Source organism: Macaca mulatta, chromosome 3 (genome assembly GCF_049350105.2).
Source record: "Macaca mulatta isolate MMU2019108-1 chromosome 3, T2T-MMU8v2.0, whole genome shotgun sequence".
NCBI classification, from domain to species: Eukaryota; Metazoa; Chordata; class Mammalia; order Primates; family Cercopithecidae; genus Macaca; species Macaca mulatta.
In genome coordinates this window covers 52,320,348-52,341,602 of record NC_133408.1, presented here as the reverse complement: position 1 = coordinate 52,341,602, position 21,255 = coordinate 52,320,348, and the positions used below count along the sequence as shown (strand labels likewise).

Here is a 21,255-nt window from a genome sequence, read left to right as displayed (position 1 = left end):
TTTTTTTTTTTTTTTTTTTTTTTTGAGAGACGGAGTCTTGCTCTGTTGCCCAGGCTGCAGTGGCTTGATCTCGGCTCACTGCAATCTCTGCTACCCAGGTTCAAGCGATTCTACTGCCTCAGCTTCCCAAGTAGCTGGGACTACAGACATGCACCACCACACCCAGCTAATTTTTGTATTTTTAGTAGAAACGGGGTTTTGCTATGTTGCCTAGCCTGGGCTTGAACTCCTAAACTCAAGTGATCTGCTTGCCTTAGCCTCCCAAAATGCTGGGATTATAGGACTACAGGCATGAGCCACCGTGCCCTTCTTTTAATTTTTTTCAGCAGTGTTTTTGTCTCACGTGTCCGTGTGAAGAAACCACCAAACAGGCTTTGTGTGAGCAACATGGCTGTTTATTTCACTTGGGTGCAGGTGGGCTGAGTCCAAAAAGAGAGTCAGCAAAGGATGGTGGATTATCATTAGTTCTTACAGGGTTGGGGACAGGCGGTGGAGTTAGGAGCAGTGTTTTGCGGGCAGGGGGTAGATCTCACAAAGTACATTGTCAAGGGTGGGGAGAATTACAAAGAACCTTCTTAAGGGTTGGGGAGATTACAAAGTACATTGATCAGTTAGGGTGGGGCAGAAACAAATCACAATGGTGGAATGTCATCAGTGAAGGCTATTTTCACTTCTTTTGTGGATCTTCAGTTGCTTCAGGTGATCTGGATGTATACGTGCAGGTCACAGGGGATATGATGGCTTAGCTTGGGCTCAGAGGCCTGGCAGTTTTATTGTTTTAGCATACAGATTTTCAGTTCCTTGATTAGGTCTATCCTTAAGGATTTTATTCTTTCTGATGCTCTTGTAAATGGAATTGTTTTCTTTATTTCCTTTGCAGATTGTTCATTGTTACTGTATAGAAATGCAATTGATTTGGTGTGTTGATATAGTATCCTGCAACTCTGCTGAATCTGTTCGAGTTCAAATAGATTTTTGTGTGGAATGTTTAGGGTTTTCTACATACAAAATCATGTATCATCTATGAACAGAGATAATTTTACTTCTTTCTTTCCAATTTGGAGGCCTTTTTTTTTTTTTTTTTTCTTACCTAATTTAATTGCTCTGGCTAGGACTTCTAATACTGTGTTGAACAGAAGTGGGGAGACAGGGAATCTTTGCCATTTCTTTTTTTTTTTTTTTTTCTTTGAGATAGAGTCTCACTCTGTTGCCTAGGCCAGAGTGCAGGGGCGCAATCTCTGCTCACTGCAACCTCTGGATCCCAGGTTCAAGTGATTCTTGTGCCTCAGCCTCCTGAGTAACTGGGATTACAGGTGTGCGCCACCACACCTGGCTAATTTTTGTATTTTTTAAGTAGAGGTGGGGTTTGACCACATTGGCCAGCAAGGTCTGGAACTCCTGACCTCAAGTGATCTGTCTGCCTCAGCCTTCCAAAGTGCTGGGATGACAGGGGTGAGCCACCACACCTGGCCCATCTTTGTCATTTCTCATCTTGGCTATCAGTCTTTCATTGTTGAGTGATATTAGCCATGGACTTTTTATAAATGGCCTTTATTACATTGGTCATTTCCTTCCACGTCTAGTCAGTAGAGTGCTTTTATCATGAAAGAATATTCAGTCTTGTCAAATGCTTTTTCTGCAGCAATTGAAATGATCATGTGGCTTTTGTCCTTTATTCTGTCAATGTGGTACATTACACTGATTGATTTAAATATGTTGAACCATCCTTGTGTCTGAGGAATAAATTCCACTTGAGGCCGGGCTCACGCCTGTAGTCCCAGCATTTTGGGAGGCCAAGGCGGGAAGATCACTTGAAGTAGGGAGTTCGAAACCAGCCTGGCCAACATGGAAAAACCCCGTCTCTACTAAAAATACAAAAATTAGCCGGGTGTGGTGGCGGGAGCCTGTAATCCCAGCTACTTGGGAGGGAGAGGCAGGAGAATCTCTTGAACCCGGGAGGCGGAGGTTGCACTGAGTTCTTACCTGCCTGTGCTGACCAATAGCATTTGGGATACCCAGTGTGGCACTCATTCCAGTGAGTTTTAGTGACACCCCTACCACACACAGCTTCCCAGTCACTTCCACTGATACTCCAGCTGGCTTCCCAGCAAGTCTCATCAAAGTCCCAGAAAATTCCAGAAGGGGCCAGGCGCAGTGGCTCACGTATGTAATCCCAGCATTTTCGGAGGCCGAAGTGGGAGGATCACTGGAGCCCAGGAGTTTGAGACCTGCCTGGCCAACATGGCAAGACCCTGTCTCTATAAAATACATATATATATACATTTTTACATTGGCCTTTTTTCTTTTTTACTATTATTTTTAAATATATATATATCAGCCAGGTATGGTGGCTCACGCCTGTAATTCCAGCACTCTGGTAAGCTGAGGCTGGCAGATCACCTGAGGCCAGGAGTTTGAGACCAGCCTGGCCAACATGGCAAAACTCCATCTGTACTAAAAATACAAAAATTAGCTGGGCGTGGTGGCGGGCACCTGTAATCCCAGCTACTTGGGAGGCTGAGGCAGGAGAATCACTTGAACCCAGAAGGTGGAGGTTGCAGTGAGCCAAGATCGTGGCACCGCACTCTAGCCTGGGTGACAGAGCAAGACAAAAAAAAAAAAAAAGAAAAAGAAAGAAAGGAAAGGAAAAAGGAAGAAAGAAAATTCCAGGAGGTTTTGCAGTGAATTTCAGTGACACCATACCCACAGGCAGTTTCCCAGGGAGTTCCACCAGTTCCCCAGAGCATGATTTCCCAGCAAATTATCTTGGCATCACCATCCAGGTAGCTTCCAGAGAGTTCCACTGGCACACTAGAGGGCATCTTCCTTATAATGCCCAGAAAGTGTTGCAGATACCCACAGGGCAACTCTCTAGTGATTTCCGCCAGCACCCCCAGAAAGCAGGCGCCTGCTTGCCAGCCACCACATGGGTACCCCCATAAGCTTTCCCACTATGCAGTGGACCATGGCCAAATTCTGTTTAATAAGGTCTGAATCTCGGCCCTGGGGGGCCACCCCATTCCTGGATTTGCTCCCTCCTGGGTCCCCTGCCTCAGTCCAGCAGTTACAGATGCTCCTGCAACCTGCTGCTTATAGTTCTCTTTAGAGTCCTCGCTCCCTCTAGCAGCTAATCCCATGTTACCAGTTGACGATTACTAGGAAGCTTCACCTGTTGGTGTAAATTAGTACAACCTCTATGGAAAACAGTATGGAGGTTTCTTAGAGAACTAAACATAAACCCCCATTCAATCCAGCAAGCCCACTACTTGGCATCTACCCAAAGGAAAAGAAATCATTCTATCAAAGAGACACCTGCCTTGAATGTTCATCACAGCACTATTCACAGTAGCAAAGATATCTAATCAAGCTAAGCATCCATCATCACCAGATGATTGGATAAAGAAAATGTGGTACATACGCAATGGGATACTACTGAGCCATAAAAAAGAATGAAATGGCCAGGCGCGGTAGCTCACGCCTATAGTCCAAGCACTTTGGGAGGCCGAGGCCATGGATCACTTGAGATCAGGAGTTCTAGACCAGCCTGGCCAACACGGTGAAACCTCATCTCTACTAAAAATACAAAAATTAGCCGGGCATGGTGGCACATGCCTGTAATCACAGCTACTCGGGTGGCTGAGGCAAGAGAATCACTTGAACCCGGGAGGGAGAGGTTGCAGTGAGCCGAGATCACGCCACTGCACTCCAGCTTAGGTGACAGTAAGAGACTCTCTCTCAAAAAAAAAGAATGATGTCTTTTGCAGCAACATGGATTGGGGGCTATTGTCTTTATCAATTAACTTAAAAAGGCAAATGCTACGTGTCCTTACTTATAAGAGGGGCTAAATAATAGGTACACATCGACATACAGTGTGGGGCTGGGCGTGGTGGCTCACGCCTGTAATCCCAGCACTTTGGGAAACCGAGGTGGGGAGATCACTTGAGGCCGGGAGTTCAAGGACCAGCCTGGCCAACATGATGTAACTCTGTCTCTACTAAAAATGCAAAAATGAGCCTGGTGTAGTGGCGGGCGCCTGTAATCCCAGTTACTAGGGAGGCTGAGGCACGAGAATCTCCCGAACCCAGGAGGCAGAGGTTACTGTGAGCTGAGATTGTGCCACTGCACTCCAGCCTGGGCGACAGAGTGAGACTCTGTCTCAAAACAAACAAACAAACAAAAACATGGTCATAGAGTGTAAAATAAGAGACATTGGAGACTCAGAGGGGTGGGAGGCAGGAGGCGGGTAAGGGATGATAAATTACTTCATGGGTACAATGTACATTATTTGGGTGATGAGTACACTAAAACTCCAGACTTCACCAATGACACAGTATATCCATGTAAGAAAACTATACTTGGCTGGGCGCGGTGGCTCACACCTGTTAATCCCAACAATTTGGGAGGCTGAAGCGGGTGGATCACGACGCCAGGAGATTGAGACCATCCTGGCTGACACAGTGAAACCCCGTCTCTAGTAAAAAATACGAAAAAAATAGCCAGGTGTGGTGGCAGGTGCCTATAGTCCCAGCTACTCGGGAGGCTGAGGCAGGAGAATCGCGTGAACCCGGGAGGCGGAGCTTGCAATGAGCTGAGATTGTGCCACTGCACTCCAGCCTGGGTGACAGAGCGAGACTCTTGTCTCAAAAAAAAAAAAAAGAAAAGAAAAAAAAGAAAAGAAAACTATACTTGTGCCACTTACATTGATACAAAAAACAAAACAAAACAAAAAAACTTTTCTGTCTTCAAATTACTGTGTGGTTTCTCTCTCCTGACTAGACTGATTAAAACAATCAGTTTTAAAACTTTTGGAGGCGCAATTGATTCCAGGGCTGGTCTTGAATGGGTTCAGGGGTATAGTCTTCCTATACAATTATTGTCACTTTTCAACAGTACAGCAAATCAAATTTCTGTTATAAAGATAATTTCTGGCAGAGTGTAGTGCCTGACACCTGTAATCCCAACACTTTGGGAGGCTGAGATGGGAGGATCGCTTGAGGCCAGGAGTTAGAGCCTAGCCTGGGCAACATAGTGAGATCCCATCTTGAAAAAAATTTTAAAAGTTAACCAGGTGTGGGCCGGGCGTGGTGGCTCAAGTCTGTAATCCCAGCACTTTGGGAGGCTGAGACGGGTGGATCACAAGGTCAGGAGATCGAGACCATCCTGGCTAACCCAATGAAACCCCGTCTCTACTAAAAAATACAAAAAACTAGCCGGGCGAGGTGGCAGGTGCCTGTAGTACCAGCTACTCGGGCGGCTGAGGCAGGAGAATGGCGTAAACCCGGGAGGTGGAGCTTACAGTGAGCCGAGATCCGGCCACTGCACTCCAGCCTGGGCGACAGAGCGAGACTCCATCTCAAAAAAAAAAAAAAAAGAAAAAAGTTAACCAGGTGTGATGGTGCACTCCTGTAAGCCTAGCTACTTGGGAGGCAGAGGTGGGAGGATTGCTTGAGCCCAGAAATTTGAGGCTGCAGGGAGCTTTGATCATTCCACTGCACTCCAGCCTGGGCAGCAGAGTGAGACCCTGTCTCTAAAAATAATAATTTCCTTAAACTAGTACTATTTCTTTATATGTTGATTTTTTATAGTTCTTTAACCTGTTTATCATAAATACAATTTTTTATTGTCTTTCTTTAAAAGATCTTGTTTTATATTTATTCACTTTTTTCCCCTTTTTTCTTTCAATACCAGAAACAAAGTACGGAAGTGTATAGCACAAATGCTTAGATACTGACCTAATGCCAATCATCCATTTACAGGCGTTGCAGAGGGGCTACGTGAGGTGAAACCTCCCTGCCCTGTGAACGGGATGCAGGTCCACTCCGGAGAAACGGAAATACTCAGGAAGGCAGTGGAGGACTATTTCTGCTTTTGTTATGGTAACGTTCACTTTAAGCATGAATTCTTTTTTTTTTTTTTTTTAGACGGAGTCTTGCTCTGCCACCCAGGCTGGAGTGTAATGGTGCAATCTTGGCTCACTGCAACTTCTGCCTCCTGGGTTCAAGCAATTCTCCTGCCTCAGCTTCTCAAGTAGCTGGGATTACAGGCGCCCACCACCACACCCAGCTAATTTTTGTATTTTTAGTAGAGATGGGGTTTCACCATGTTGGCCAGGCTGGTCTCGAACTCCTGACCGTGTGATCCGCCCGCCTTGGCCTCCCAAAGTGCTAGGATTGTAGGCATGAGCCACCGCGCCCAGCCAAGCATGAATTCTCTAAGTGGTTCACCCAGGAGTAGAACAGTGTCACAGACAATCTTATTGCCATGACTATTTACAATGTTTTGAACATTTCAAAACCCATATGCTTATCAACCAAGGATAAGCATATGGGTTTTTTTTTTTTTTTTTTTTTCTGAGAAGGAGTTTTGCTATGTCACCCAGGCTAAAGTGCGATGGTGCAATCTCAGCTCACTGCAAACTCTGCCTCCTGGGTTCAAGCAATTCTCCCATCCCAGCCTCCTGAGTAGCTGGGATTACAGGTGCCCACCACCACGCCCAGCTAATTTTTGTATTTTTAGTAGAGACGGGGTTTTGCCCTGTTGGCCAGGTTGGTTTCGAACTCCTGACCCCAGGTGATCCTCCTGCCTTGGCCTCCCAAATTGCTGGGATTACAGGTGTGAGCCACCGCGCCTGGCCACCAGTTCTTGATTACCAGATTAAGTGTTCTTATAGAAGATGATGTGGATCTTGGATCTTCTGCTCTGTGGAAACTTCTGTATTGATCAGTCTTTCTTCCTTGATTCCATTTTAGTGTATTGTTAAACATAGTCAGTGTTGGCTCAGTCACCTCCCTCACCCCTCAGTTGTTGCTCCACCTACCCATGTCTTTCCATAGGCATGAAGATGGGAATTTAAAAAAAAAAACACACACACACATACTGGGCATGGTGGCTTGAGCCTATAATTCCAGCTACTTGGGAGGCTAAGGTGGGAGGATCATTTGAGCCCAGGAGTTTGAGACCAGACTGAGCAGCATAGTAAGACCCTGTCTCTACAAAATAAAATAAAAATAATTTTCAAAAATCCTTTGCAGTGTTTTAAAAAGCTAGATAACAGGCTGGGTGTGGTGACTCACACCAACTACTTGGGAGGCTGAGGTGGGTGGATCACCTGAGATCAAGAGTTCGAGACCAGCCTGGCCAACATAGTGAAACTCCGTCTCTACTAAAAATATAAAAATTAGTCGGGCACGGTGGCAGGCAGCTGTAATCCCCGCTACTCAGGAGTCAGAGGCAGGAGAATTGCTTGAACCCAGGAGTCAGAGGTTGCAGTGAGCCCAGTCGAAACCCTGTCTCTTAATTAAAAAAACAACAACAAGAACAACAAACTAGGCTGGGCTCAGTGGCTTACGCCTGTAATCCTAGCACTTTGGGAGGCTAAGGTGGGTGGACTGCCTGAGCTCAGCAGTTTGAGACCAGTCTGGGGCAACATGGTGAAATCCCCATCTCTACTAAAATACCAAAGAAATTAGCTGGGTGTGGCAGTGTGTGCCTATAGTCCCAGCTACTGGGGAGGCTGAGGCAGGAGAATTGTTTGAATCCGGGAGGTGGAGGTTGTGATGAGCCGAGATCTCACCATTGCACTCCAGCCTGGGTGGCAGAGTGAGACGCCGTCTCTACAAAAAAAAAAAAAACAAACCTAAAAAAACCACTGGTGGAACATTAGGTTCACCCCATCTAAAGACGTTTGCATCTTCTTGTAGGTAAAGCCTTAGGGATGACGGTGATGGTGCCTGTTCCCTATGAGAAGATGCTGCGAGACCAGTCAGCTGTGGCAGTGCAGGGGCTTCCGGAAGGCGTTGCCTTTCAACACCCTGAGAACTACAACCTTGAAACCCTGAAATGGATTTTGGAGAACAAAGCAGGGATTTCATTCATCATAAATAGGTGACACGCTCTGCACCCCCACCCCCTCAGTTCATTTAAAGATGAAACTGATCGCGTAATTTTAATTCACTCGTGCATTCCGCCTGTTGCGATTCAGAGCTGACTGTTCAGATGTGTCATCCTTTTTTCATATGTCCATACTGGGTAACAGCGTTGCTTTTCTTGCAGACCCTTCCTCGGACCAGAGAGTCAGCTGGGTAAGTGACAGCTTCTCAGGTTTGGTGGCTCTTCTGAGCTGCTGAACCACTTCTTCTTCATTAAAACTTGAATTCGGATGAGGGGAGGGAACTTAGAGGACGGGCCAATAGGTGCAGCAAGCCACTGTGGCACACATGAGCTTAGGTAACAAACCTGCACGTTCTGTATGTGTATCTCCCTCCTCCCCCTGCCCTTTTTTTTTTAGAAGAAATAAATTTAAAAAAAAAAAAAAAAGAAAGAAAAATACATTTGTAGCTATTTAAAAAAAAAAAAAAACTGGCTGGGTGCAGTGACTCACACCTGTAATCCCAGCACTTTGGGAGGCAGAGGTGGGCAGATCACTTGAGGTCAGGAGTTCAAGACCAGACTGGTCAACATGGTAAAACCCCGTCTCTACTAAAATTACCAAAGTTAGCCAGGCGTGGTGGCGGGTACCTGTTATCCCAGTTACTCAGGAGGCTGAGGCAGGAGAATCGCTTGAACCCGAGATGTGGAGTTTGCAGTGAGCTGAGATTGTGCCAGTGCACTCTAGCTTGGGTGAGAAAATGAGACTGTGTCTCAAAAATAAATAAATAAATAAGAATAAAAGAGAATGTCTTGCTGAGACTGCCTAGGTGGAGTAAGGAGATGGCAGGGGTCGGGGGTGGCACAGTTCACAAGGCACCTGCTGGGTGTATGACATGCTCCAGTTCTTCTTAGCCGGGGACTAAACACAGTGTGAAGTCTGTTTCGGGAGTGATGGTGAGTTCCTGTCATCCTCTAACTCACATTAAAGGAGAAGTGAGGGGGCAGGGTGGCAGGTGGCCATGGACTGTTGTCCCAACTGACTTGTATCACCATCACAGAAAAACAATAATACAGTGGTCCCCCCTTATCCTTGGGGAATATGCTTCAAGACCCCCAGTGGATGCCCAGACCCATGGGTAGTACAGAACCCTACCTATACTGTTTTTCCCTATCCATACATACCTATGAGAAAGTTTAATTTATAAATCAAACACAGGCTGGGCGTGGTGGCTCATGCCTGTAATCCCAGCACTTTGGGAGGCCAAGGTGGGTGGATTACCTGAGGTCAGGAGTTTGAGACCAGCCTGGCCAACATGGTGAAACCCTGTCTCTACTAAAAATAAAAAAATTAGGTGGTGTGCGCCTGTAGTCCCAGCTACTCGGGAGGCTGAAGCGGGAGAATTGCTTAAACCTGGGAGGTGGAGGTTGCAGTGAGCCGACATCGTGCCACTGCACTCCAGCCCAGGCAACAGAGCAAGATCCATCTCAGTAAATCAATAAATCAAGCACAGTAGGAGATTAACAGCAATAACTAAAGATAAAATAGAACAATTATAACAATATGCCTTCATTACTAATCTTGCACTTTGGGGCCATTATGAAGTCAAATAAAGGTGACTTGAGCACAAGCACCCCAGCCTTCCCAGGACCATCAGTCTGATAACAGAGCCAGCTACTCAGTGACTAATGGGCAAGTAGTGTAGACAGCGTGGATCGCAGGACAAAGGGATGAGTCACGTCCAGGCAGGACGGCACCACACTTCATCACGCTGCTCAGAACAACGTGTAATTTCAAACTTCTGAATTGTTTATTTCTGGAATTTTCCGTTTACTCTTTGGAGACCTTGGTTGACCTTGGGGAACAAACTGAGGAAAGCGAAACCACAGATCAAGGGGAAGCTCGTGTCATAGCAGCTGTAACTTAGTGCTTACAATGTACAGGCACTGTTGTAGTCATTTTGCATATATTCATGAATCCTCCCACAACCACCGTGTTCACAAGGAAGTGGAGGCCGAGGGAGGTTTAGTGAGTTGCTGGAGGCAGCCCAGCTGGTGAGCTGAGGCTCGGCCCCATGCCCATGCTCTGGCCCCAAAACACTCCGGTAATCCCCATCTCGCCCACACAAATGGCCCCGGAACACAGCGGCTGCTTTGAGTCGGTTTCTCTCTCAATGACTTTTCCACGATGGCTTCGATCTGGGAGTTCCGTTTTCTGTGTGTTTGCTGCCAATTTCTGTGCCTTTGGATGTTAGTCATTTTCCAAGGTGCTAAAAGGGGCTGGTGTATGTCTTTTTATTCCTCCACAGGTGGCCCTGGGATGGTAACAGATGCTGAGAGATCCATCGTATCACCAAATGAAAGGTAAAAGATAAATCATAGCAACTAAAATCCACAACTATGCACAGTGTTCGTTTTTGGATGACAGGCCTCCTTACAGCATTTAGGTGCAGTGTATAGGGTTAATGTGCTTCTTCTCTTCCTTATTTTCTATCCTATTCTTTGTCCAGAAAGACCTTTGGAATTAGAAGACTATTTTCAGTAGACACGTTTAATTTTGGAACAACTTATTAAGAACGTTAATATTAGAGTGGAGGCAGTGTTGCATTTGGTTGATGGGAGGAGGGGGATTTGGTGCCACGGAGGTCCAGGGCATTTGAGCTTAGCATGTCCAGGCGGCTCTGCCTGGTCCTCACCCTGCCCATCCTGACCAGGGTTCCCTTCTCCTTGCAGCTGCGGCCCCATCAGTGTGAAAACTGAACCCATGGAAGATTCTGGTGGGTACCATGATGCTTTTAGAATCAAGAATTGGCCAAGCGTGGTAGCTCACACCTGTAATCCCAGCACTTTGGGAGGCCGAGGCAGGCGGATCACTTGAGGTCAGGAGTTCAAGACCAGCCTGGCCAACATGGTGAAACCCTGTCTCTACTAAAAATACAAAAATTAGCTGGGCGTGGCTGTGCGTGCCTGTAATCCCAGCTACCCGGGAGGCTGAGGCAAGAGAATTGCTTGGACCCGGGAGGCTGAGGCTGCAGGGAGCTGAGTTGGCACCACTGCACTCCAGCCTGGGTGACAGAGCAAGACCCTGTCTCAAAAAAACAAACAAGGCTGGGCATGGTGGATCACGCCTGTAATCCCAGCACTTTGGGAGGCTGAGGCGGGCAGATCGCCTGAGCTCAGGAGTTCAAGACCATCCTGGCCAACATGGTAAAACCCTGTCTCTACTAAAATACAAAAAATTAGCTGGGCATGGTCGTGTGCACCTGTAGTCCCAGCTACACGGGTGGCTGAGGCATGAGAATCTTGAGCCTGGGAGGTGGAGGTTGCGGTGAGCTGAGATGGTGCCACAGCACTCCAGCTTGGGCTACAGAGTGAGATTCTGTCTCAAAAACAAAAACAAGTATCTAGCAGGTTATCATTTGACACCTTTCTTTTGTTTTATCAAATAAATAAATAAATAAGGACCAGGGCACAAATTAACCTCAATGGAGCCTCATTTGCAGAAGAACCATTATTTTACTCAAATATCTAGAAAACGGAGTCTTGGCAGGGTGCAGGGGTTCATGACTGTAACTCCAACACTTTGGGAGGCCGAGGCAGGTGAACTGGTTGAATACCAGAGTTCAAGACCAGCCTGAGCAACATGGTGAGACTTCATCTTTGCAAAAAATACAAAAAATGGTGGTGCATGCGTGTGATCCCAGCTACTCAGGAGGCTGAGGTGGGAGGATCGCATAAGCCCAGGAGGTCGAGGCTGCAGTGAGCTGTAATGGTGCCACTGCACTCCAGCCTGGGTGACAGAGAGAGACGTTGTCTCAAAAAAGAAAAAAAGGAAAAAAAAGAAAAGAGAGAGAGAACCTTCTAATTCAGTAAATACTGGGGACTAAGACGTTATTAAATACACATATTTGTGGACAAAATATTATTTTAATTATAGTTGAATTAGAACCTGAATTTGAAATGAGTAAAACATTTTGAATATAAAACTGAAATTATTACTTGACTCACAAATTGAGCAGTGTTTTCATTTTTGGACATACTTTACTGCTTTTTTGGACTTTTCTGTCATTTCTACATGTTTTACAATGTAGGTACATTACTATGACAGTGTATGCTAGAAAAAAAATCCCTCTTCAGTGGATGAGAGTAGTTGACCCCATTCTTGCTTCTCCTCCCTCCTCAATGAAAGAAAACCAGCATTAATTAGAGGAAAAATGTTAACAGGTTAAGATTTAAAAAAAAAAAAAAATTTAGGCTAGGTGCAGTGGCTCACACCTGTAATCCCAGCACTCTGGGAGGCCAAGGTAGGCGGATCACTTGAGGTCAGGAATTCGAGACTAGCCTGGCCAACATGGTGAAACCCTGTCTCTACTAAAAATACAAAAAATTAGCTGGGCATGGTGGCAGGTGACTGTAATCCCAGCTACTCGGGAGGCTGAGGCATGAGAATCGCTTGAACCCAGGAGGTGGAGGTTGCAGTGAGCCGAGATCATGCCACTGCACTCTAGCCTGGGCAACAGAGCAAGACTCTGTCTCAAAAAGAAACAACAACAACAAAAATAATTTAAACCCAAATGTTTAATCAAGGGATGGGAAAATACTGAAAGCATTAAAAGTGGAAAGGTTCACACTTGTAATCTCAGCACTTTGGGAGGCTGAAGCAGGAGGATTGCTTGAGCCCAGGAATTTGAGACCAGCCTGGGCAACAGAGCGAGACCCTATCTCTACAAAAAATACTTATAAATAAAAAATTAGCCAGACATGGTGGCATGCACTTATAATCCCAGCTACTTGGGAGGCTGAGGTTGGAGGATCACCTGGGCCCAGGAGATAAAGGCTGGAGTGAGCCATGACTGCACCACTGCACTCCAGCCTGAGTGACAGAGCGAGACCCTGGCTCCAAGAAATAATAATCATAATCCAAAAGAAAAACAATATTCTGTGTTAAGAAACAAAGATCTGGGCCGGGCGCGGTGGCTCAAGCCTGTAATCCCAGCACTTTGGGAGGCCGAGATGGGCGGATCACGAGGTCAGGAGATCGAGACCATCCTGGCTAACACGGTGAAACCCCGTCTCTACTAAGAAATACAAAAAATAGCCGGGCGAGGTGGCAGCGCCTGTAGTCCCAGCTACTCGGGAGGCTGAGGCCGGAGAATGGCGTGAACCCGGGAGGCGGAGCTTGCAGTGAGCTGAGATCCAGCCACTGCACTCCAGCCTGGGCTACAGAGCGAGACTCCGTTTCAAAAAAAAAAAAAAAAGAAACAAAGATCTGGCTGCGTCCAGTGGCTCAGGCCTGTAATCCCAGTACTTTGGGAAGCAGGCAGATCAGCTGAGGTCAGGAGTTTGAGACCAGCCTAGCCAACATGGTGACACCCCATCTCTACTAAAAATACAAAAATTAGCCAGATGTGGTGGCTCACACCTGTAATCCCAGCTACTTGGGAGGCTGAGACAGGAAAATTGCTTGAACCCAGGAGGCAGAGTTTGCTGTGAGCTGATACTGTGCCATTGCACTCCAGCCTGGGCGACAGTGAAAATCCGTCTGAGAAAGAAAGAACAGGAGAGAGAGAGAGAGAGAAAGATCTAGAAAAAGGAAAAACAGAGCCTTTAGCATGAGTAAAATGAAGTAAGGACAGCAGCGTTTCTAAGACAGTGAAGATGTGGTTTATGCTTCGAGGCTCCTGGGATTCCTTGGGAGGTCCAGGGACACAGTGGGTGGGTCTCCTTGGCCCAGCTCCTCCTTTGTCACACCCAGGGATCTTTTCGCCACAACTGTGGATGCTCATGTCCCTTCCATTCCCATGCAAACAGATGCTTAGCAGAAGCTCCAGCTTCAGATGAGAGTCTGAACAAAAAAATGTCTCAAAAAGAAACAACAACAACAAAAATAATTTAAACCCAAATGTTTAATCAAGGGATGGGAAAATACTGAAAGCATGAAAAGTGGAAAGGTACACGCTTGTAATCTCAGCACTTCAGGAGGCTGAAGCAGGAGAATGCTTCTCCTCTGCAGTGGTTCTAAGTCAATCCAAGACAAGTTGAATGGAGAGAAGCGGGCACAGTATTTCAGGTCAGCACAATTCAGCTGTGAGCACAGGTCTGCTGTGGAATCTTAGTCTCGTTTCTGACCTGACAGGCCTCAAACTCCTGCCCACTCAATTTTAGCCTGGGATGTTTTCAGAGCTCAGATATGTTCTGCCTGTGTCTTACCTGGTCACAGAGAATTTTTAAAAATACCCCAAGCCACAGGCTCCACATACAAACTGGGAAGATGAGGCCAGGCACGGTGGCTCACACCTGTAATCCCAGCAATTTGGGAGGCCAAGGGGGGCAGATCACCTGAAGTCAGGAGTTTGAGACCAGCCTGGCCAACATGGTGAAACCCCGTCTCTACTAAAAATACAAAAATTAGCCGGGCGTAGTGGTGGGCGCCTGTAATCCCAGCTACTCAGGAGGCTGAGGCAGGACAGTTGCTTGAACCTAGGAGGCAGAGGTTGCAGTGAGCCAAGATGGCACCACTGCACTCCAGCCTGGGTGACAGAGCAAGACTCTGTCTCTAAAAGAAAATAAAAAGAAGAAGAAGAAGAAGAAGAACCTGGGAAGATGAAAGGGGTGAGAGTGAGACGTGATCAGTGTCCCCAGGGGCCGAGTTTCCTTCCTCACCAGCTGTTGGGCTAGATGTGTGGTTCCCACGTGCCTTTGTTGGAGATGTGGTTTCATTTGAACAAAAATATGCTTCCTTATTCACAAAACTTCCTACTGTAGACTTCATGAAGCGATATGGATTGGTACCAGCTGCCGGCAGGCTCCTGAGAGCCGGTGCTCAATTGCTCCTTATTTCTTGTGATAGCATTTGCTACATAGAAGAAACATCTCCCTGGTTTTAATTTTTTCTTTCTTTCTTTCTTTCTTTCTTTCTTTCTTTCTTTCTTTCTTTCTTTCTTTCTTTCTTTCTTTCTTTCTTTCTTTCTTTCTTTCTTTTTCTTTCTTTCTTTCTTTCTTTTTCTTTTTCTTTCTTTTTCTCTTTCTTTCTTTCCTTCCTTCCTTCCTTCCATCCCTTTCTTTCACTTTCTTCCTTCCTTCCTTCCATCCCTCTTTCTTTTTCTCTTTCTTTCTGTCTTATCTTTTTTTTTTTTTTTTTTTGAGTCTTGCCAGGCTGGAGTGCAGTGGTACGATCTCAGCTCACTGCAACCTTCGCCTCCTGGGTTCAAGTGATTCTCCTGTATCAGCCTCCTGAGTGGCTGGAATCAGGCGCACACCGTCACGCCCAGCTAATTTTTTGTATTTTAGTAGAGACGGGGTTTCACCCTGTTGCCCAGGCTGGTCTCAAACTCCTGAGCTCAGGCAATCTGCCCGCCTTGGCCTCCCAAAGTGCTAGGATTATAGACATGAGCCACCGCACCAGGCCAATTTTTTTCTTTTCTTGAGACAGAGTCTCGCTGTCGCCCAGACTGGCGTGCAGTGGTACGATCTCAGTTCACTGCAACTTCCACCTCCCGGGTTCAAGCAATTCTCCTGCCTCAGCCTTCTGAGTAGCTGGGATTACAGGCGCCCGCCACCACGCCTGGCTGGTTTTTGTATTTTTAATAGAGACGGGGTTTCACCCTGTTGTTCAGGCTGGTCTTGAACTCCTGAGCTTAAGTGATCTGACCACCTTAGCCTCCCAAAATGCTGGGATTAGAGGTCTGAGCCACTGTCCTCGGCTGACAATCAGATTTTTAAATGTTTAGCTTCACTATCCTTATAACAACAGAGCTGTTAAAGATTTTCAGACGACCCCTCAGAACTTATAAATTATGCTAAACAATGAACCCCAAGCTGTGCCACAGTTTTTTTGTGTTGCTATTATAACACAAAATGGTTGGCCGGGTGCGGTGGCTCATGCCTATAATCCCAGCACTTTGGGAGGCAGAGGCTGGTGGATCACAATGTCAGGAGATGGAGACCATCCTGGCTAACATGGTGAAGCCCAGTCTCCACTAAAAATACAAAAAAAATTAGGCGGGCGTGGTGGCGGGTGCCGGTAGTCCCAGCTACTCGGAAGGCTGAGACAGGAGACTGGTGTGAACCCAGGAGGCGGGGCTTGCAGTGAGCCAAGATCACACCACTGCACTCCAGCCTGGGCAACAGAGCCAGACCCCGTCTCAAAAAAAAAAAAAAAAAAAAAAGGTCGAATAAACATTCATGGTTAAGTCACATGTATATTTTAGTATCAGTCATCTATTGCTGTATTTAAACGTACCCTGAAATGAGGCCGGGTGTGGTAGCTCATGCCTGCAATCCCAGCACTTTGGGAGGCCGAGGTGGGTGGATCACCTGAGGTCAGGGGTTTGAGACCAGCCTGGCCAACATGGTGAAACCCTGTCTGCACTAAACATACAAAAATTATCCAGGCATAGTGGTGCACATCTGTAGTCCCAGCTACTCGGGAGGCTGAGGTAGGAGAATCACTTGAACCTGGGAGGTGGAGGCTGCAGTGACCCGATATCATGCCATTGCACTCCAGCCTGGGCTGGAAGGGGAAGGGGAAGGGGAAGGACTCCAGTGGAATGGAATGGAATGGCTGGGATGGAATGGAATGGAATGGCTGGAATGGAATGGAATATTTAATCTCTCTTACATTTCTGTGTGTTGGCTGGACTGGCTCAGCAAGGGCCGGATGGCTGTGTGTCTGAGGCCTTGTCTGGGACATCAGGGTCTCTCTCCTCGTGGCCTCATACCCTATAGGAAGCACCCCAGGCCGGCTCCCATGGTGATGAGGTTCTAGAAGCAGGAGGCACAGATGATCAAACTCTTCTCAAGCCTCTGTTTGCATCCCATCTGCTGATGTCCCATTGACCAAAGCAAGTCACACAGCCAGGGCCAGATTAAGGGGCAGAGAATGGCCTGGCGCCGTGGTTTACAGCTGTAATCCCAACACTTTGGGAGGCCAAGGCAGGCAAATTGCTTGAGTCCAGGAGTTTGAGATGAGCCTGGACAACATGGTGAAACTCCAACTCTACAAAAAATAAAAAATTAGGCAGGCATGGTGATGCATGCCTGTAGTCCCAGCTACTCGGGAGACTGAGACAGGAGGATCGTTTGAGCCCAGGAGACAGAGGTTGTAGTGAGCCATGATCGCATCACTGCACTCCACTGGGTGACAGAGCGAGACTCTGTCTCAAAAAATAATAACAAAATGGCAGAGAAACAGACTTCTAGAAAAGAAGCATGGGAGAGTCAAATTGCAAAGGGATGTACATCCTGGGATGGGAGAGGTCTTGAGCCTGTTTTTGCAGCCAACCACACCTTTCTCTGATAAAGGCCTTTGGTTTTACTGGTGTAGCTTCTCCAGGTTTTGAAATCCGTTCCATTGTAGTGGGTAGCTTAAGATTATAAGTGCCTGGCCGGGCATGGTGGCTCACGCCTGTAATCCCCACACTTTGGGAGACCAAGGTGGGCGGATCACCTGAGGTCAGGAGTTCGAGACCAGCCTGGCCAACATGGTGAAACCCCGTCTTTACTGAAAATGCAAAAATTAGCCAGGTGTGGTGGTGCACGCCTGTAGTCTCAGCCACTTGGGAGGCCGAGGCAGGAGGGTCCCTTGAACCCGGGAGGTGGATGTTGCAGTGAGTTGAGATCATGCCACTGCACTCCAGCCTGGGCAACAGAGTGAGATTTTGTCTCAAAAAAAAAAAAAAAGAAAAAAAAGATTATACATGTCAGTTCAGGCTCCATGACAGAATAATCTTCACAGCATTTCATGTAAATGCATGTGGATATTCAGCCACCATGAAGGGGAAAATCTCCCAAAACTAGGACTAGAACCAGAACTAAGGTCTCACGCCTTCTTGATGCCTTCCTTCATCCTCCTCGCCTTCCTTCCTTTTTTTTTTTGAGACAGAGTCTCGCTTTGTTAACTAGGCTGGAGTGCAGTGGCTCTATCTCAGCTCACTGCAACCTCCACCTCCTGGGTTTAAGCAGTTCTCCTGCCTCAGCCTCCCATGTAGCTGCGGCTACAGGTGTCTGCCACCACTCCCAGCTAATTTTTGTATTTTTAGTAGAGACAGGGTTTCACCATGGTGGCCAGGCTGGTCTCGAACTCCTGACCTCAAGTGATCTGCCCGCCTCGGCCTCCCAAAGTACTGGTATTGCAGGCATGAGCCACCGTGCCCGGTCCCCTCCTTCCTTCTTTCCTTTTCTATTGATTTTACAATTGATATTTTTTTATATAAATATACATAAATACATAATGTATGTTTTCTATATGTACATTATTTTATATTTATAGTATTTCTGTTTTTGTATCAAGAGGTCAAATTTGTTCATAGTGAGTGAGCTACAAGTTCTTTTGCTGATTGTAACATTGCTGTATTAATCAACTTATATTAGCTAGTCATAGTCTCTGTTGGCAAGCTTAACCTAACATACAATTTTATAATTTCCATTGCATTCTAAGGCATTTCACTGAAAGCAGAAGCTGTCGCAGTCAAGAAAGAATCAGAAGATCCTAATTACTATCACTATAATATGCAAGGTAATACTGTTTGATGATAATTTTCTTCCCCAAAAGTTATTTGGGATGGAAGATTTTAATTACTACCTGTCTGAAAAACAGGCGAACACCCATGTATGTTTACCTAGGATTTAGCATATTGCCATTTAGAGTAAATCCTACAGTTATGAAATAGATTGTATTTAACCTAAATCCATGTACTCTTGTTTCTTTTTTATAGAGATGAGGTCTCACCTTGTTGCCTAGGCTGGTCTCTAACTCCTGGGCTCAAGTAGTCCTCCAGCCTTGGCCTCCAGAAGTGCTGAGATTATAGGCGTGAGCCACCATGCCTGGCCTAAATCCACATTTTTTTTTTTTTTTTTTTTTTTTGAGACAGAATCTTACTCTGTTGCCCAAGCTGGAGTTCAGTGGTGCTGTTTCCACTCACTGAAACCTCTGCCTCCTGGGCTCAGATGATTCTTGTGCCTCAGCCTCCTGAGGAGCTGAGATTACAGGCGTATGCCACTATGCCTGGCTAATTTTTTGTATTATTAGTAGAGACAGGGTTTTGCCGTGTTGGCCAGGTTGGTCTCGAACTCCTGACCTCAGGTGATCCACTTACCTTGGCCTCCCAAAGTGCTGGATTACAGGCATGAGCTGCCACACCCGGCCCATAAGGCTTTTAAAAAGAAGTCATAAATTGTCACGACTGTCATGATTTTGTACCACGTAATGAAGCAATGCATCTTGGCAATAATTGTCAGTCGCCATTACAACCATTTTATAAAAGTCTGATGGAGACTTTATCATGGACAGACTTGACTGACAGTTCCTGAACTGACTGGTCACTGGTCTCCTGATGGGATCCAGCAGAAAGTACACCACACCATTTTGGTCAAGGATTCTTCAAAAACAAACAAAATCAAACCAATACAGGTGTAGTGTCTCATACCTGTGATCACTTTGGGAGGCCAAGGCAGGTGTATCACTTGAGCCCAGGAGTTCAAACCAGCCTGGGCAACACGGTGAGACCCCATCTCTACAAAAAATACAAAAAGTAGCCAGGCGTGGTGGCGCATGCCTGTAGCCCCAGCTACTTGGGAGGCTGAGGTGGGAAGATCGCTTGAGTCTGGGAGGTCAAGGCTGCAGCGAACTATAATGACACCACTGCACTCCAGCCTAGGTGCTGAAGTGAGACTGTGTCTCAAAAAACAAAAACAACAACAACAAAAAAACAATCAGACCTAAGTCTGATCCAGCCTTTAGAGCTAACCAGCAATTTTTAGGAGATACATGGAATACAGGCACATATGAAAACATCACCACAAGGACATAGTCAATAAAATCCAGAATGTGAGAAACTCAGATAAATTCATTGCTTTACTTTTTTTTTTTTTTTTTTTTTTTTGAGACAGAGTCTCGCTCTGTCGCCCAGACCAGAATGCAGTGGCATGACTGTGGCTCACTACAACCTCCACCTCCCAGGTTCAAGTGATTCTCCTGGCTCAGCCTCAAGAATAGCTGAGATTACAGGCGTGTACCACCACGCCCGGTTGATTTTTGTATTTTTGGTAGAGAAGGGGTTTCCCCATGTTGGCCAGGCTGGTCTCAAACTCCTGACCTCAGGTGGTGGCAACCTGCCTGCCTTGGCCTCCCAGAGTGCTGGGATTACAGGCATGAGCCACTGCGCCCAGCCGAGGAGGGGATTTCTATTCGTAAAAAATGTCAATGTTAGGCCGGGCGCGGTGGCTCAAGCCTGTAATCCCAGCACTCTGGGAGGCCAAGACGGGCGGATCACAAGGTCAGGAGATCGAGACCATCCTGGCTAACATGGTGAAACCCTGTCTCTACTAAAAAATACAAAAAACTAGCCGGGCGAGGTGGCGGGCGCCTGTGGTCCCAGCTACTCGGGAGGCTGAGGCAGGAGAATGGCGTGAACCCGGGAGGCGGAGCTTGCACTGAGCTGAGATCCGGCCACTGCACTCCAGTCTGGGCGACAGAGCGAGACTCTGTCTCAAAAAAAAAAAAAAAAGTCAATGTTATAAAACACAAAGACAGACTATGGAACCGTTCCTGATTAAAGGAGATTTAAAAGACATGACAACTGGAAACACTACCTTGCCCTAAACTGGCTCCTGTACTGAAAGGAGAAAAGCTCTAAAGGACATTCGAGTCAGCTGAGAAATGTCCTGGTTTTAAAAGCTTTATTGTGATTGTGTAAAGGAATGTCCCTATTCTTAGGAAACAGTCACTGAATTATTTAGAGATCAAGGCCTATGATGTTTGTAACTTTCCTCAAATGGTTCAGGAAAAATATTAAAAAGTATGTGTATATACACCTGTATAGATGACAGATGGAGGGGAGAGGAGAGGGAGGGAGGGAGGGAGGGAGGGAGGGAGGGAGGGAGGGAGGGAAAGGCATCCTGATGATCAAGGAAACGGGGTAAAATGTTAACATTGTGTGATCCGGGCAAAAGGTACATGGATCTTTGTACTCTTTTATTTTTGCAACTTTTCTGTAAATTTGAAGTTTCCGGTCCAGGCACTGGGAAAAGCGCCTTGGGATCACTTGGGACGCTGAGGCAGGTGGATTGCTTCAGCCCAGGAGTTCAAGACCAGCCTAAGCAACACAGTGGGACCCCATCTCTACAAAAAAAGTATTAAATTAGCCAGGCACAGTGGCTCACGCCTGTAATCCCAGCACTTTGGGAGGCCGAGGCGAGTGGATCACTTGAGGTCAGGAGTTGGAGATCAGCCTGGCCAACATGGTGAAACCCTGTCTCTACTAAAAATACAAAAATTAGCCAGGCGTGGTGACGCACACCTGTAGTCCCAGCTACTCAGGAGGTTGAAGCAGGAGAATTGCTTGAACCTGGAAGGCAGAGGTTACAGTGAGCCAAGACTGCACCACTGC

At 46.6% G+C, this 21,255-nt stretch overlaps 1 protein-coding gene and 1 long non-coding RNA gene across 41 annotated transcripts in view; one reads left to right on the top strand and one right to left on the bottom strand.

Annotated features, from left to right (window-relative positions):
• The window catches only part of LOC698860 (general transcription factor II-I repeat domain-containing protein 2B), a 75,729-nt gene that overhangs the window by 23,680 nt on the left and 30,794 nt on the right, over positions 1–21,255 (top strand). For 33 of the 40 annotated variants that reach the window (XR_013415186.1, XR_013415196.1, XR_013415195.1 and 30 more), the window contains 6 exons: positions 5,758–5,877; positions 7,702–7,885; positions 8,054–8,082; positions 10,177–10,231; positions 10,601–10,644; positions 18,306–18,383. The exons of 1 other annotated variant lie outside the window; for it this stretch is intronic. Coding sequence is in view for 25 of the 39 variants with exons in the window: in XM_077996620.1 (XP_077852746.1) it covers positions 5,758–5,877; positions 7,702–7,885; positions 8,054–8,082; positions 10,177–10,231; positions 10,601–10,644; positions 18,306–18,383 (510 nt within the window). In the remaining 14 variants the exon portion in view is untranslated. Of the gene's footprint in view, positions 1–5,328; positions 5,878–7,701; positions 7,886–8,053; positions 8,083–10,176; positions 10,232–10,600; positions 10,645–18,305; positions 18,384–21,255 lie in introns of those variants that run through there. 6 more of the 40 variants (XM_077996609.1, XM_077996608.1, XM_077996603.1 and 3 more) reach the window with 3 other exon arrangements.
• LOC144339810 (uncharacterized) lies at positions 14,749–16,882 on the bottom strand. Its single transcript, XR_013415216.1, has 2 exons — positions 15,981–16,882; positions 14,749–15,014 (listed from the first exon to the last, which is right to left on the bottom strand). It is a non-coding gene; the product is annotated as an uncharacterized LOC144339810 (long non-coding RNA).